The sequence below is a fragment of the Peromyscus californicus genome, unplaced genomic scaffold (genome assembly GCF_007827085.1).
Source record: "Peromyscus californicus insignis strain IS unplaced genomic scaffold, ASM782708v3 Scaffold_24__1_contigs__length_46423439, whole genome shotgun sequence".
Taxonomy (NCBI): domain Eukaryota; kingdom Metazoa; phylum Chordata; class Mammalia; order Rodentia; family Cricetidae; genus Peromyscus; species Peromyscus californicus.
Window position 1 is genome coordinate 753,693 of NW_026294535.1, and position 12,892 is coordinate 766,584.

General features: G+C 49.0%; 1 protein-coding gene across 5 annotated transcripts in view; it reads right to left on the reverse strand.

Moving 5' to 3' along the window:
- The window catches only part of Appl2 (adaptor protein, phosphotyrosine interacting with PH domain and leucine zipper 2), a 48,217-nt gene that overhangs the window by 16,322 nt on the left and 19,003 nt on the right, over positions 1–12,892 (reverse strand). For all 5 annotated transcript variants that reach the window (XM_052752912.1, XM_052752909.1, XM_052752910.1 and 2 more), the window contains 5 exons: positions 8,512–8,599; positions 5,279–5,320; positions 5,094–5,152; positions 4,281–4,427; positions 659–741 (listed from right to left, as the gene is read on the reverse strand). In XM_052752912.1, coding sequence (XP_052608872.1) covers positions 659–741; positions 4,281–4,427; positions 5,094–5,152; positions 5,279–5,320; positions 8,512–8,599 — 419 coding nt within the window. The remainder of the gene's footprint in view (positions 1–658; positions 742–4,280; positions 4,428–5,093; positions 5,153–5,278; positions 5,321–8,511; positions 8,600–12,892) is intronic.

Below are 12,892 nucleotides of genomic sequence, written 5' to 3' on the forward strand. Positions count from 1 at the left end.
CTTGAACTCTGGCCTTCCTGCCTCCTCCTCCCATTTTCTAATTCTTCAACTATAACATGCCCCGCCCCAAACACACACAGCAGTCTTGATAGGTATCAGAGAGTGACATATGCGTGCACAGGGTGAAACTAGCCTGCATGTGTGGCCCATGAGCCACCTCAGAGCTCTCCCCATAGAGGCTGCGGAAGAGGGAAGCAGCCCGAGCCGGGGCAGTCCTCCCAACAGGAAGAACATCTGAGGAAAGCGATGGGGTTTTTGAAATGTGCACTCCATGGCTGAACTACAGCTCACTGAAGTAAATACAAAGGCTTGGCATCTTGCTTGTCTACTATGACCTAGTATGACCCTAGAATTTCCTGCAAAGTTGGAGCAGTTCTGATTGCTGCTCCCATTAACTTAGAGGGAAAGCTAATCTACAGTTCTCTCACAGGCTCACAGCATGTGACACCTAAACATCAGCAAAGGCAATTCCAACACTGTAAGTACCGGAGTCTTCATGTTGAGAGCACCTCTCCTGCTAGGTGAAGACTGTCTCACAGTTACAGGGTGACGGGACTCTGTTGACCCTCTGAAGGCAGAAGCCTTCCCCCACTCCCCAGTGAGGCTGATTCAGGGGAAAGACAGAAGGACCCCAGGCCCAGCCTGAGAGCAGTATTACCTCTGAACCATGTCTGTAACGGATGATAAGAAACCGTCCATACTTTTGGAGAACATCTCCGCTCCTCTCTTGAAAAAGTTAATCTGAAAAATACAAAGGCAGTATTCTGAACATCAACCAGGAAGGTAATAATTCCCTAATGATGAGATTGTGTAGGGACAAATGATGTGGCTGCCAGCCCCTTCCTGTGGCAATCTGGCAGCATCCCTCCATCACTTCCATCATTGGTTAATAAGTCCATAGTGTGTTTGTCCGTGGAGAAATGGGAGCTTGGCAACCGTGCTCAAAGGTAGGAGACTCCAGGAATAAAGAAGGGTAGTACACCCTTGGTACATACCAAGAGTTTCAATAATCACAACTGACAATCTCTGAACTGCCACCAGCAGCCTTCTCTTCCCTGTTCTAAACCAGTTTTCCATCCAGCACTACGTGGAGATGAACCACGGACATGCTCAGGACCAGCAGGGCATGGACCGACATTTGATGGAGAATAGCAGGAGGTGTCCACCCAAGGTGAGGGCTGCCATGTGCCTGAGCACACTCACTGGGCCACACACAGCACAGCTGTGGACCTGGGCTAGATGGACAGACAACTTAAGCTCTGACAAAAGGGGAAATTGGGCTAAACTTCTAAGCACAACCTTCGAGGGGATCTGGCATCAAGCAGCTGCTCAAAAGGGTGAGGCACACCTGCTGCGCTCTGGGATGGATGTTTTCTCTGCCTATGGGAAGCAGCACCTGCGGGACTGGCGACAGTCAAGGTGGAAAGAAGCTGCAGCTGCTGGCTTTGGAGCTGCGGGAAGGACTTCTTGCTTCCCATGACTCCAGGGTGACCCTCACTTCCCAGAAGGAGGTCTGGGTGCCCAGCACATGTGAAGGGCCAGGCATGGGAAAGAGAATGCTTCTAGGCATTACATGTTTGCAGCTGCCCAGCCTGAAAAGCTCAACCTGCTTCACTGGTGGGCTTTCCAACATCTGGACTTCAGGTATGAATGCTGCACTTCATGTGCCTGATGACAGGGACTTCACAGCTGTGAACCAAGGTTATGAAGACGAAGCACTCAGCATGGGCATTCTTTACATGTGCCATCTTGGCTCATCTGAAGCGGAGCGTGGCCCAGACAGTGGGCACAGAAACTGAAGTCTCTCCCTGAAGAGGCCAGTGGGTGTTATCAGCAGGATTTCGATACCTTTCCCTCCAGTCCGAGAACACCCTGGGAAAATGTGTTTACCAATGTCCTTAGGTCATCAGAGGGTAAGCACAGGCAATGAGCAGGATTATCACCATGTCAAGTACACACATGGGATGTTCTGGGCCACTGACCTCTGATTCACATCAACATTGTAAACCCATTTCAGTCCTTGAAATGTCAAATAAGCAAACAATGCTCATCAGCTAATCTTCACCTTCTCAGTCAGCCTTCTGCAGTAGCTGAGCACCTGGGGTTTCCTGTCCTTCCTTGTCATCCTCTGGAGCACTGCCTAAACCCTTTCACTTGCTCTCCAGTTACTCTGAGCTCTCTGGGGTGCCCAACCCCAAGCACAGATGAGCAAAGGGGATCTAAAGCCCCGCCCCCTCCTTACCCTGTCAATACCACACGAGGGGTCATTGTATGTGCTCCAAGATCATACAGGGCTGTTAAGATGGTTCAGCGCACTAACCACCAAGCCTCATGACCAGAGCTTGGTCCACAGGAGCACATGACAGAAGGAGAAAACTGACTCCTGCAGTTGTCCTATTACTTACTTCCACATGCAGGCCATGACATGTGCACACCCACACACGTACGTAAACACACACGTATACACATGTATACACACACACACACACACACACACACACACACACACACACACACACAATAAATTGGATTTTGGAAAACCTATACAAAAGATAAAACCTCAGTATTGAAGCCTGTTTTCTGAGAACCAGAGAAGCCACAACAGAGGCAACACGCCTTCCAAACGGTGAGTGCTGACGTCTGAGCAGTCTCCACCAAATGGGCAGGGCTGAGACAAGAGCACACGCTTCTGAGTCACCCAACAGCTTGTTGTCAGGAGTGCTCCGCTGAGAGAGGAACTCCAGCTCTGTGACGACTGCAGGTCTGCAGAGAAGGGACTCCCAGTCCTGGGTCTTGAATGAGGAGTTTTCAGATGAAAACTGGAATGTTCCTAGTCCTCTAACCAATGCTCCTGCCTCCCAGCCAACGATGGCACGGCTCTGCCCTCCTAGGCCCAGGGGCTGTGTGTGAAGCATCTACCGCTCCTCTCCTCTCCTGTGGCCAATTTAGAATCATTTAAAAAGCCTGGCTAGCACCTCCTGGCCACATCCTTTGGGTCCTCTGAGACTGTCCACAGACTGCCCAGACTGGACCTTTTCATCTGAGATGGTAAATACAACCACCCCTGTCCATGCTCCTGGGCCTGGAAGTGAGCAGGGATTACTGCCCCAAGGCAAGGGCAGCAGTCTAGGGAGGGCACACAGGAAGTGAATAGAGAGAGCAAGAGCCCAGCATCTAACAACTCTGCCATCTATCGGGGCCAAAGTGCAATAGCTCCAGGAAAAAGGAGGGGCAGTCAGCACAGTGCCATTCTGAGAAAGCTGGGTGGCTTTGCTGGGGGCTGAAGCCCCCAGCAGGGTTTAATTTTGGATTACCCATCTTTATTCAGACAACAGAGGCTAGACTGCAGGTATAAGCTGACTTCCCCGAACTCCCCCACCACCATGTAGCAGCCGTATTAGGAAGACAGACAGTTGTGGTTGGCTGCTTAAAGATGTCCAGACCCCCCTTTGCTGAGTGATGCTGATGATGTATTTCTTTTGAGGTATACATAATTTTAAAATGCATACAAAGTCAGAGATTCTCATGTATGTTTTAAATTAGTAAATGGTCTTAGAAACATTTGTCATATCATTTTCAGTTCACAGACTATAAATGACCTAAGATTCTGGGTGCATTTCTCCTGTCCAACATAAGGGTTGACAGTCACAGAGGGGAAAGCAGGTAAAGCTCATGCTGGCCCTGCCACTCATCTGTGCCACAGCAGTTGAGTTCACATCCTTAAACTGCAGCATCTCTGAAGACTCAGTAGCTCACTAACCAGGAGGGAAGAAGCTGATTAACTCCTCCATGGAAGACTTCCGAAAGCACCAGCACACTTTCCCTGTGCCCCAGGAGGGAGCACACTGGCAGGAACTTCAGGGGCATACCATTTGAGAATGACCCAGCCAGGGGGAGTCTGACCATGCAGAGAAGGTTCATGCACACCCTGTCTCCAAGCCAGCCACCCAACTTGGGCGGAGTGAGCCTGCAGTACAGGTTGTAAAAGCAACGTGCACACACTGGGCTCGAAAACCAGCCATGCACGTGGGCAGAAAGCTGCAACCCGAACTTGCTTTCTTGGGTAGAGACAGGCAGACAGGCTCGTCCCTAAGGGAGGCTTGGGATCGGGCCACAGCTTCCTGAACATACGGTCTCACAGGTCAAGCCCAGCTGGAAGCTCTCCTAAGAGCTGGGCCCCAGGAACTTTCCCAGGACACTGTGCACCTGTCTCTGTGACAATGCTTCCACTTCTCCTGACCACTGCTTCGGGTTTCCTCCCCTGGGGAAGGGGCTCCTACCTGTCCGTGGGCAAAGCCTATCAAGGGTTCCATCATGGCCATCCGCTTGCGGTACTGTAGCGCGTTGAGGGCGCAGTAGTACTGCAGGGATGACAGGTGCTGTTTCCGCCGGGCAGATGCCACCTCTTTCCCAACTTCAGCCTTCACCTGGGGAAAGCAAAAGGAAAACTTCAAGTTGCCCATAGGGTCTAAGAATTCTGCAAGAGCACAAGAACTCAGACACATTTGGTTGTTCAGGGCAAACACTTTCATGACGAGCATAAAGGCATGGGGATAAGGTTCCACCTTGGCTTAACAATAAATGCCAATGAAAACTCCAAAGTGATAGCACCTCAGTCCCCAAGACTGTATGGGGCAAAGCCAGTAATGCTGCCACTTGGGAAAATGGTACAGCAGCAGGTACCAAAAAACCACACACATTTTGGTTCATGCAAAAGTCTGTAGTCCTAGGAAGTCATTTAGCTCAAGGAAACAGAAGCCCAGCTGGAAGCTCTCCTAAGAGCTGGGCCCCAGGAACTTTCCCAGGACACTGGGAAATGACGCAACAGAAGTAAGAATTGTATGCATGAAGATTCAGTCGCCTGTGGTGGCAGAGCAGGAGTTAGCACCATGCAGAAGCCAACCAGCACATGATTAGCATTGTTCCACCCTGGTGCTTTAGATGGTGAAGAGATCCGCACACGAGGTGCAGAAAAACTTGCGGGTCCAGACACAGGAACCAGGAAGAGCTCCATGACACAGCATCAATGCTACAAGTCTACAGAAGTCACAAAAGGAGCTGAGGTCAATGAGATGACTCTGAGGAACACTCACCCTTTCATTCTCCTTTTTCTTAGGGAGCCTGCTGTATTTTGCCATTGAAAGGTCATGCTCTGAAAATAAAAGGTATGTGAGCATCCAGAAGGGTCAAAAGGCAAGAACACTGGTTGTCTAACCCCTGCCACCACTGAACTCATGCACACCCCAAGCCGATGCACCCAAAACTTAAAGATGCCTACCATTGCTGGCGAGTCCAAAGAGATCCTTCAAAGTGCTCACTTCTGAACAGGGGAAACAAAAACATGTTAGAGCGAAGAGGACAGAACCACGTGGAGTCAGAGCTCTGCCTTCCCCAGAGGATCAGGGCACATGCTCTGCCCACAGCCCCTCAGTCCTCAGCTCCCACAGGCCCTGGTGGTGGCAGTGGCACCTCACACTCAGGGACATTTAAAGGACATGGATTCCTGAGGATGGATGACAGGGCACGGTCAGGCACCTGTCCTGGAAATCTGGCCTACGAGCTGAAGCCCTCAACTGTCTGAGAACATCGTCCCTTACTACAGGGGAGTACCGTATAGCCCAGGTTCCTGCTGGCACCACTGTAGAAATCTCATTTATTAGTCACTGTTGGACACATGGCTTATGCTAGTGAAAAGTGGCACAAACTGGTATACCGCACGGCCACCAGCCAACACCAATAACTATGACCCCACAGCATGGCACTGCACCCATCATCCACCAAGACGGCTTAACAATCCCCACAATGACAAAAAAGGTCACCACAAGAATGAAACTGAAGAACCCAGAGACAGAAGCTGAAGGAGTGACAGTCTCTACCTTCCTAACAGTCCATGCCACTCTGTCACACAACAGAACACTATAAGCTCTATGCTACCTCTCAGTTGGTGTGCAGAAGGCCTCAGTCTCCCTTTCCCGGGGTTGCGCTTCCCCTCGTACATTTCTCTTTCTCCACTCTCACTTTCTCTTAGAGCAGAGCTGTCTTTGAACACCTGTTGGGATCTCATGCTCTCCTCGGTGTGCTTTCACTGGGGACAATGGGATAAAAGGTGGCAAAGGCAGCTGTGGGGACGCTGGTCTGACACAGCGAGGTAAAGGCAGGAGAAGCAGAGGTTCAAGGCCAGCTCGAGCTACAAACTTAAGTGCTCAGCGGTTAAAAGCACCCGCTGCTCTTTCAGAGGACCCAGGTTAGGTTCCCACCACCTACACAGCAGTCCACAAGCATCTGTAACTCCAGTTCTAGGGCATCAGATGCCTTCTTCTGACCTCTGTAGACACCAGGCGCACACGTATATGCATTCATTCAGGCAAAACATTCATACATATAAAATAAAAGTCAATTTAAAATTTTTAAAAGGCAGTAAAATATATGCTAAGGAACTGTCTAAGCAGACAGGGACCAGACTCACATTCAGCTGGGGCTGAATCCTTTAAGTTCATGTCTTTGTGCCATGAGAAAAGAATGATTTGATTTGGTTTTCATAGATGAGAAACTTCTGTTTTTACTAACTGAACAGTTTTATTCTCCTCTAGGCAATTGTAACTCAGATGCTAGCTCACAGAGGTTGGTAAGGAAGGTCACGGTCACAAGGCTGTGGCATGTTCAATTTAGGCTGTCCCACATACTATGAGTCAGACCTGCAGCCTAGCAGACACATTACTTCTTTTTTCTTTTAGGTTTTTTTTTTTTTTTTGGTTTTTTGAGACAGGGTTTCTCTGTGTAGCTTTGCGCCTCTCCTGGAACTCACTTGGTAGCCCAGGCTGGCCTCGAACTCACAGAGATCCGCCTGGCTCTGCCTCCCGAGTGCTGGGATTAAAGGCGTGCGCCACCACCGCCCAGCTTTCTTTTAGGTTTTTGAGGCAAGGTCTCACTTAGCCTAGGCTGGCCTCATGCTTGGTCTGTAGGCAAAGATGACTGTGAACTCCTGATCCTCCTGATTGTATCTCAAGCCTGGGATTACAGGTGTGTACCGTCAAACCTGTCTATGACTTCGTATTGTTTAATTATGAAGTGTTAGGGCTGTCAAAACAGCCATGGGTGGAGCTTACAGCAAGCAGCTCAACCACTGTCTCAACTCGGGAAACACAAGACAGCAGGAGAAAAATCCATTTTCAATATTTGCCCTCACAGTCACTATAGCTTTTCCACTTAGAAAACACTGTAAGATTACATATATTTTAAATTAAGGGTTTTTTTTAATGAGTATGGGTATTTTGCTTGCATGTATGTGTGTGTACCACAAACATGCCTGGTGCCCACGGAGGCCAGAAAAGGGTGTTATATCTCCTGTAACTGGAGTTATAGACAGCTGTGACCACCATTTGGGTGCTGGGTACCAAACCTGGGTCCTTTGCAAAAGCAGCCAGTGCTCTCCACTAAGCCATCTCTCCAGCCTCAAGATTATATATATATATATATATTTTAATTAAGGTTAGAGATTGAGGTTGTATGGTTTTTCAGTCAGCCTTCTCAACTACAGTTCTTGTTTGAATGTTCACAGATTTTCATTTCTCTGTGCAGGGACCATGCAATCTTCTCTCTGTGATTCTAATAATTGTACATAATTCTTTACTCTCTAAGTAATAAACGAAATAACTACACCAGCATTAGGACATTCTGATTCAGCTTCCTATTACCAAGTTTTTAAATAATCCTTTTTAATATTCACTTGGACTACTTTTGATTTCAAATACATTTAAAATTACTGTAAGGTTCTATTTCCGTGTAGGAACTGAAATTCATCTAAAAGGCTACCTATGTGTGGGTACCAGTCAGATTTCCTCGCTCCCCACTGAGCTTCGTAGGAGCGTGCTCACAGCTGTACCCTAAGAGCCCCTGCATACCCACATCAGCACCCTCCACAGAGAAGGCCTGGCATCACCCCCTCTTCCCTCCAAGCTTCCACTTCACGGTCCAAAGCATTCATGGTTCCCAGAACAGTTGCCTCCATTCATGATACATAACCGGCATCACTGTCCACTCAGCAAACATTTATAGTTCACTCAAAATCCGCTGCCGCACCAGAAGCTTCCCTGAACCCCTAGGCCCAGGAAGTCCACAGGCTCTGTGGTGCTTTCTCCAGTCCTTGGCCTCGCTCTCTGGCACTACAATGATCTGCCTCCACGTCCGTTTTATTTGCCTGTGGCCTCCCTTGGGTGAGCCAGGAATGTGCAAAACCAAGAAAAGTTTGCTGAATGAAATTGCTTTAAAAAAGCATTCTTGGTGGCACACGCCGTTAATCAGCTCTTGGTGAGTTCGAGGCCAGCCTGGTCTACAAAGCGAGTTAGTTCCAGGACAGCCAGGGCTACACCAAGAAACCTTACCTCAAAAAAGCAAAAAACAAAACAAACAAACAAAAAAGCATTCTGGACAGCCACGAGTTGAAAGGACTGGGCACAGTCAGAATCACTGTTAACAATTCAGAAGGCAGCTGCACTGAGCCTGCTACTTTACCTGTGAGATCCTTTTCTCGAAACTGTATAACAGGTAGAACCATAGTGTCTGCCAGCTGCTTGGCCAGCTCTGTGTGGAGACCATTGAGCTGAAAGCAAAAGGACTGAGTTGAGAAAATGATACACGTTACTGCTGACATGGTTTCACTCCAGCAGGCAGCACCAGACACTTCTGTGTGCCTCAGTGGCTCGGCTGGATATCCTCAATACACACTCTCTTAAAACATGGAACGAGGTAGGACTAGAGGGCTCTCACTACAGCATCAGTGAAGCTTGCTAAAGGCGTCTCCGGCTCAACAGTCCTCTTTGCTTTCTGTGCAAACCCTAGCTCTGTGTTCTCAGATGGGGCCACACCCTCCTAGACACACAGTGCACTGGCTGGCACCGAATGCAGTTGCCGGCAGGACTCTGTGCCTTGCCACCTCACAGGCCTGTCAGCAACCTCACTCACGAGGGTAGTAGCCACACCAGAAAAACCAGCCTGCTGGGAACTGACTTGGGTTGGCTTAACCCCACACCCAGCGGAGGCCAGGAGATCCGTGGAGGAGACAGAGGACGATGCCATCAGTGCTACCATCTGTGTGCCAGCTCTCCAGGTTGTACACCTGGTTTTTCACTCATCCTGTGAATTAGGGCCATTTGCAATCCCCATTTTACCCACAGGCAAATAACTCTCTAATCTAGATCACAAATGAATGCCACAGCTGGAATGTAACTGTGCTAGGAATCCAATCAATCTCTCTCCACACACAGCACACAAGTGTGCTCTGTGTATCACAGTGCTGCCCAAACCACACATCCTAGACTAGGCACCAGTGATGACCAGTGGAAGGGATGTCCCCAGTGTGGGTGACTGGGGGCGAGCAGCTCATGATCACTTTTGTAGTCAGCTGTCAGAAGGCTGCCTTCAACAGTGAAAGTAGTCAGCAAGGCCACTGCCCTGTGCATGCATGTCTACAGGGTTGCCCTCTGGGGTCATGGGTTAAAGATCTCTAAGGTCAACCCTCTGCCAGCTAAGGGAACACCAGTAGTGTCTCCTTATCTCAGCCCAGCTGAAGTGTGGCAGCTTTCTTCTGATAGGAAAACAAGAAGACGGCCGTATCAGTCAGTTCCACTGGGGTTGGAGGGCTGAGATTTTTCCTAGAATGACTGCAGTAAGAAATGGAATGTTTTTCATCAACAGCTAACGAACGTCAACAAGCGCAGTCCGCCTCCCACCCTGTGCTTCCAGATGCTCTGACAGGAAATGGTGACACACACTGTGAGAAGGAGGGAACTCAGAGGAAACTTCTGAAGGACTCACAAGAAAGATCTCATTCCAGAACATCTATTAAATGGGCCACATAGGTCTCTCCTGTCTGCTCAGTGGTTCTCCAGGGTCGGCTGGCTCAGCTTTACCGATTCTGGTACAGATAGGGAAACTATCTCAGAAGCTATTCTCTTCTCATACCTACACCCGCTTGGCAGCAGCCTAGTCTAGACATCAGGAAGCTGTGTGACCTGCAGACCCCACAACACTCCCATCAAGAGAATCACACTGCTTCCCAGAAGACCTGAGTAGACTGTAAGCTGGGCATCCCAGCCACGGCGGCTGACAACTAGCCTCCCTTCCTTAGTGACTCTCTTGTACTTAGGAACATACGTGATTTTGACGGAAACATCCTGCTGCCTCCCTGTGTTATTTAGCCACAACTACTAACTGTGTAAATTGAGTAAATAAATTCTCCACACCTTTCAAAAATCACTTTGCTACTCTATAATTAATTTTAATAGATTCTACATCCATTTCAATATATTTTTACACTTATTCACTGTGTGCTCATACATGTGTTTGTGTGTGTGTATACACAAGCCACAGCACACCTGTGGAGTCTCTATGTGTGTGTGTGTATATACAAGCCACAGCACACCTGTGGAGTCTGTGTGTGTGTGTGTATGTGTGTGTGTGTGTGTGTGTGTGTGTATGTGTGTGTGTATACAAGCCACAGCACACCTGTGGAGTCTGTGTGTGTGTGTGTGTGTGTGTGTATACAAGCCACAGCACACCTGTGGAGTCTGTGTGTGTGTGTGTGTGTGTGTGTGTGTGTGTGTGTATACAAGCCACAGCACACCTGTGGAGTCAGAGAACCACTTGAAAAGTCAGCTCTCTCCTTCTATCACGTGGGCCCAGGCACTGAGCTCTAGTCCTGAGACGTAGCAGCAAATGCCCTTACCCACTGAGGCATCTTGCTGGTCTGCTGACACAGTTTAAAGAGACCCCAGGTGTGACAATTAGCTTCAATTCGATAGGTTTGCAATCACTGTGGAAACAAACCTCCAGGCATGTCTGTGATGAAGTTTCCATGTTGATTTATCTGAAAAAGGAAGAGCGTCCAGACTGCCGAGCCCAGGAAAGTGGTGGACCCAGAGAGGGGGGAGGCTCTGTGCCCCTCCCCATATCCTGCCGACGAGTCACTGCATCTGGCTGGTCATTGTGTCCTTCATATCTCTTAATATAACCATGACCATCGTGAGTCCCTGAACCATGACCCATTCTTACAAATGACCGACCCCAGTGTACAGCCGGTTAGTCAGAAGGTCCACAGCCTGGCCTTACAACTGCACCTGAAGTCAGGGCAGGTTTGTAGGACTGGGTCCTTCATTGTGGGACCCAAGGCTTCCTGCAGGTGCTGTAAGTATAGCGGGGGAAAACAGTTCAGTGGGACACGATAAAAATCTCAGAACCGTATGGCCTGTTTACTTCTGTCTCCAGTGCCTTCCACAAAGCCCAGTGCAGGCGGCCTGGCACTGTGGTAAATGGCAGTGTGGTGATTGAGTGGAATGCAACTGGTCCAGAACCATTGAGGCTCAGTGCCTGGCCACGGCATGTGCTGTCCTGCTTATTCCACCCTGTTTACTCTGACAACCACTCTGCAGACTCTCTGAAAGCTGGAGCTTCTACATCCCAGGGCCGCAGAAGGTCTCCTGGTACCAATAATACTGGAGCTCTGAGGGTGTCTTTAAAAAACAGTGCTGAAAAGGATAACCAGGCTACAACCCACAGCTCCAAAGAAGCTAGGTAACAAGGAGGACCCTAAGAGGGACTCATGGATCATTCTGGGAATGGGAAATGGATGAGATCTCCATGAGTAAACTGGGGGCTGGGTGTGGGGCAATAGAGGGGAGGGGATGGGGGATGAGAACATGAGGGAACAGGATGGTCGAGCTGGGGAGGGACAGAGTGGGAGAGCAATGAAAGAGATATCTTGATAGAGAGAGACATTATGGGGTTAGGGAGAAACCTGGTGCTAGGGAAGTTCCCAAGAATCCATAAGGACAACACTAGATTAAACTACTAGCAATAGTGGAGAGGGTGCCTGAACTGGTAATCTGAACCCTGGTGATCAGATTGGTGAATACCCTAGCTGTCATCATAGAGCCTTCATCCAGTAACTGATGGAAGCAGATGCAGAGACCCACAGGCAAGCACCAGGCCGAACTCTAGGAGTCCAGTAGAAGAGAGAGGGGAGGGATTATATGAGCAAGGGGCATCAAGATCATGATGGGGAAACGTACAGAGACAACCAAACCAAACTAGTGGAAACTCATGAACTTTAGACCAACAGCTGTGGAGTCTCCATGGGACTGGACTAGACCCTCTGCATAAGAGAGACAGTCATATAACTTGGTCTGTCTGAAAGGCCCCTGGGAGTGGCATCAGGATCTATCCCTGGTGCATGAGCTGGCTTTTTGGAGCCCATTACCTATGATGGGACACCTTGCACAGCCTTGATGCAGGGGGGAGGGGCTTGGACCTGCCTCAACTGAATGTACCAGGCTTTGTTGACTTCCATGGGAGGCTTTACCCTTTTGGAGGAGGGGATGGGGATCAGGAGGAAGGCTGGGGGCAGGGGGAGCAGGAGGATCCGGAGGGGAAGGGAAACTGTGGTTGTTATGATAAAATGAAAAAAACTTATTAAAAAATGTATATAAAAACAAAACAAACAAACAAAAAAAAAACAGTGCTGAAATCAAACCCATGGCCTGTCACCTGCTAGGCAGGTGTTACAGCACTGAGCTACATCCCCAGCCCACTTATGGTTTTTACAACTAAAATTTATGTAATTTCCTTTAACAATGGTTTCACACAAATACAATATAGTTACAAGAAAAGGTGTATGAAATCTTTTGTAATGGGTTGCACTGGGCCCCCATCAAAGGACACATCCACCTGGAACACAGGACATGGGAGCATGTGGAAACAGGGTCTCTGCAAATGTAATCTGGGATCTTAAAACAAAAGTGGCCCGAGTCAGTGACATCGTCTTTATAAGAAAAGACACAGACAGAAGAGAAGCACAGACGACAGGGAGGCCACACAAAGTCACAGGCAGACCTGAGGG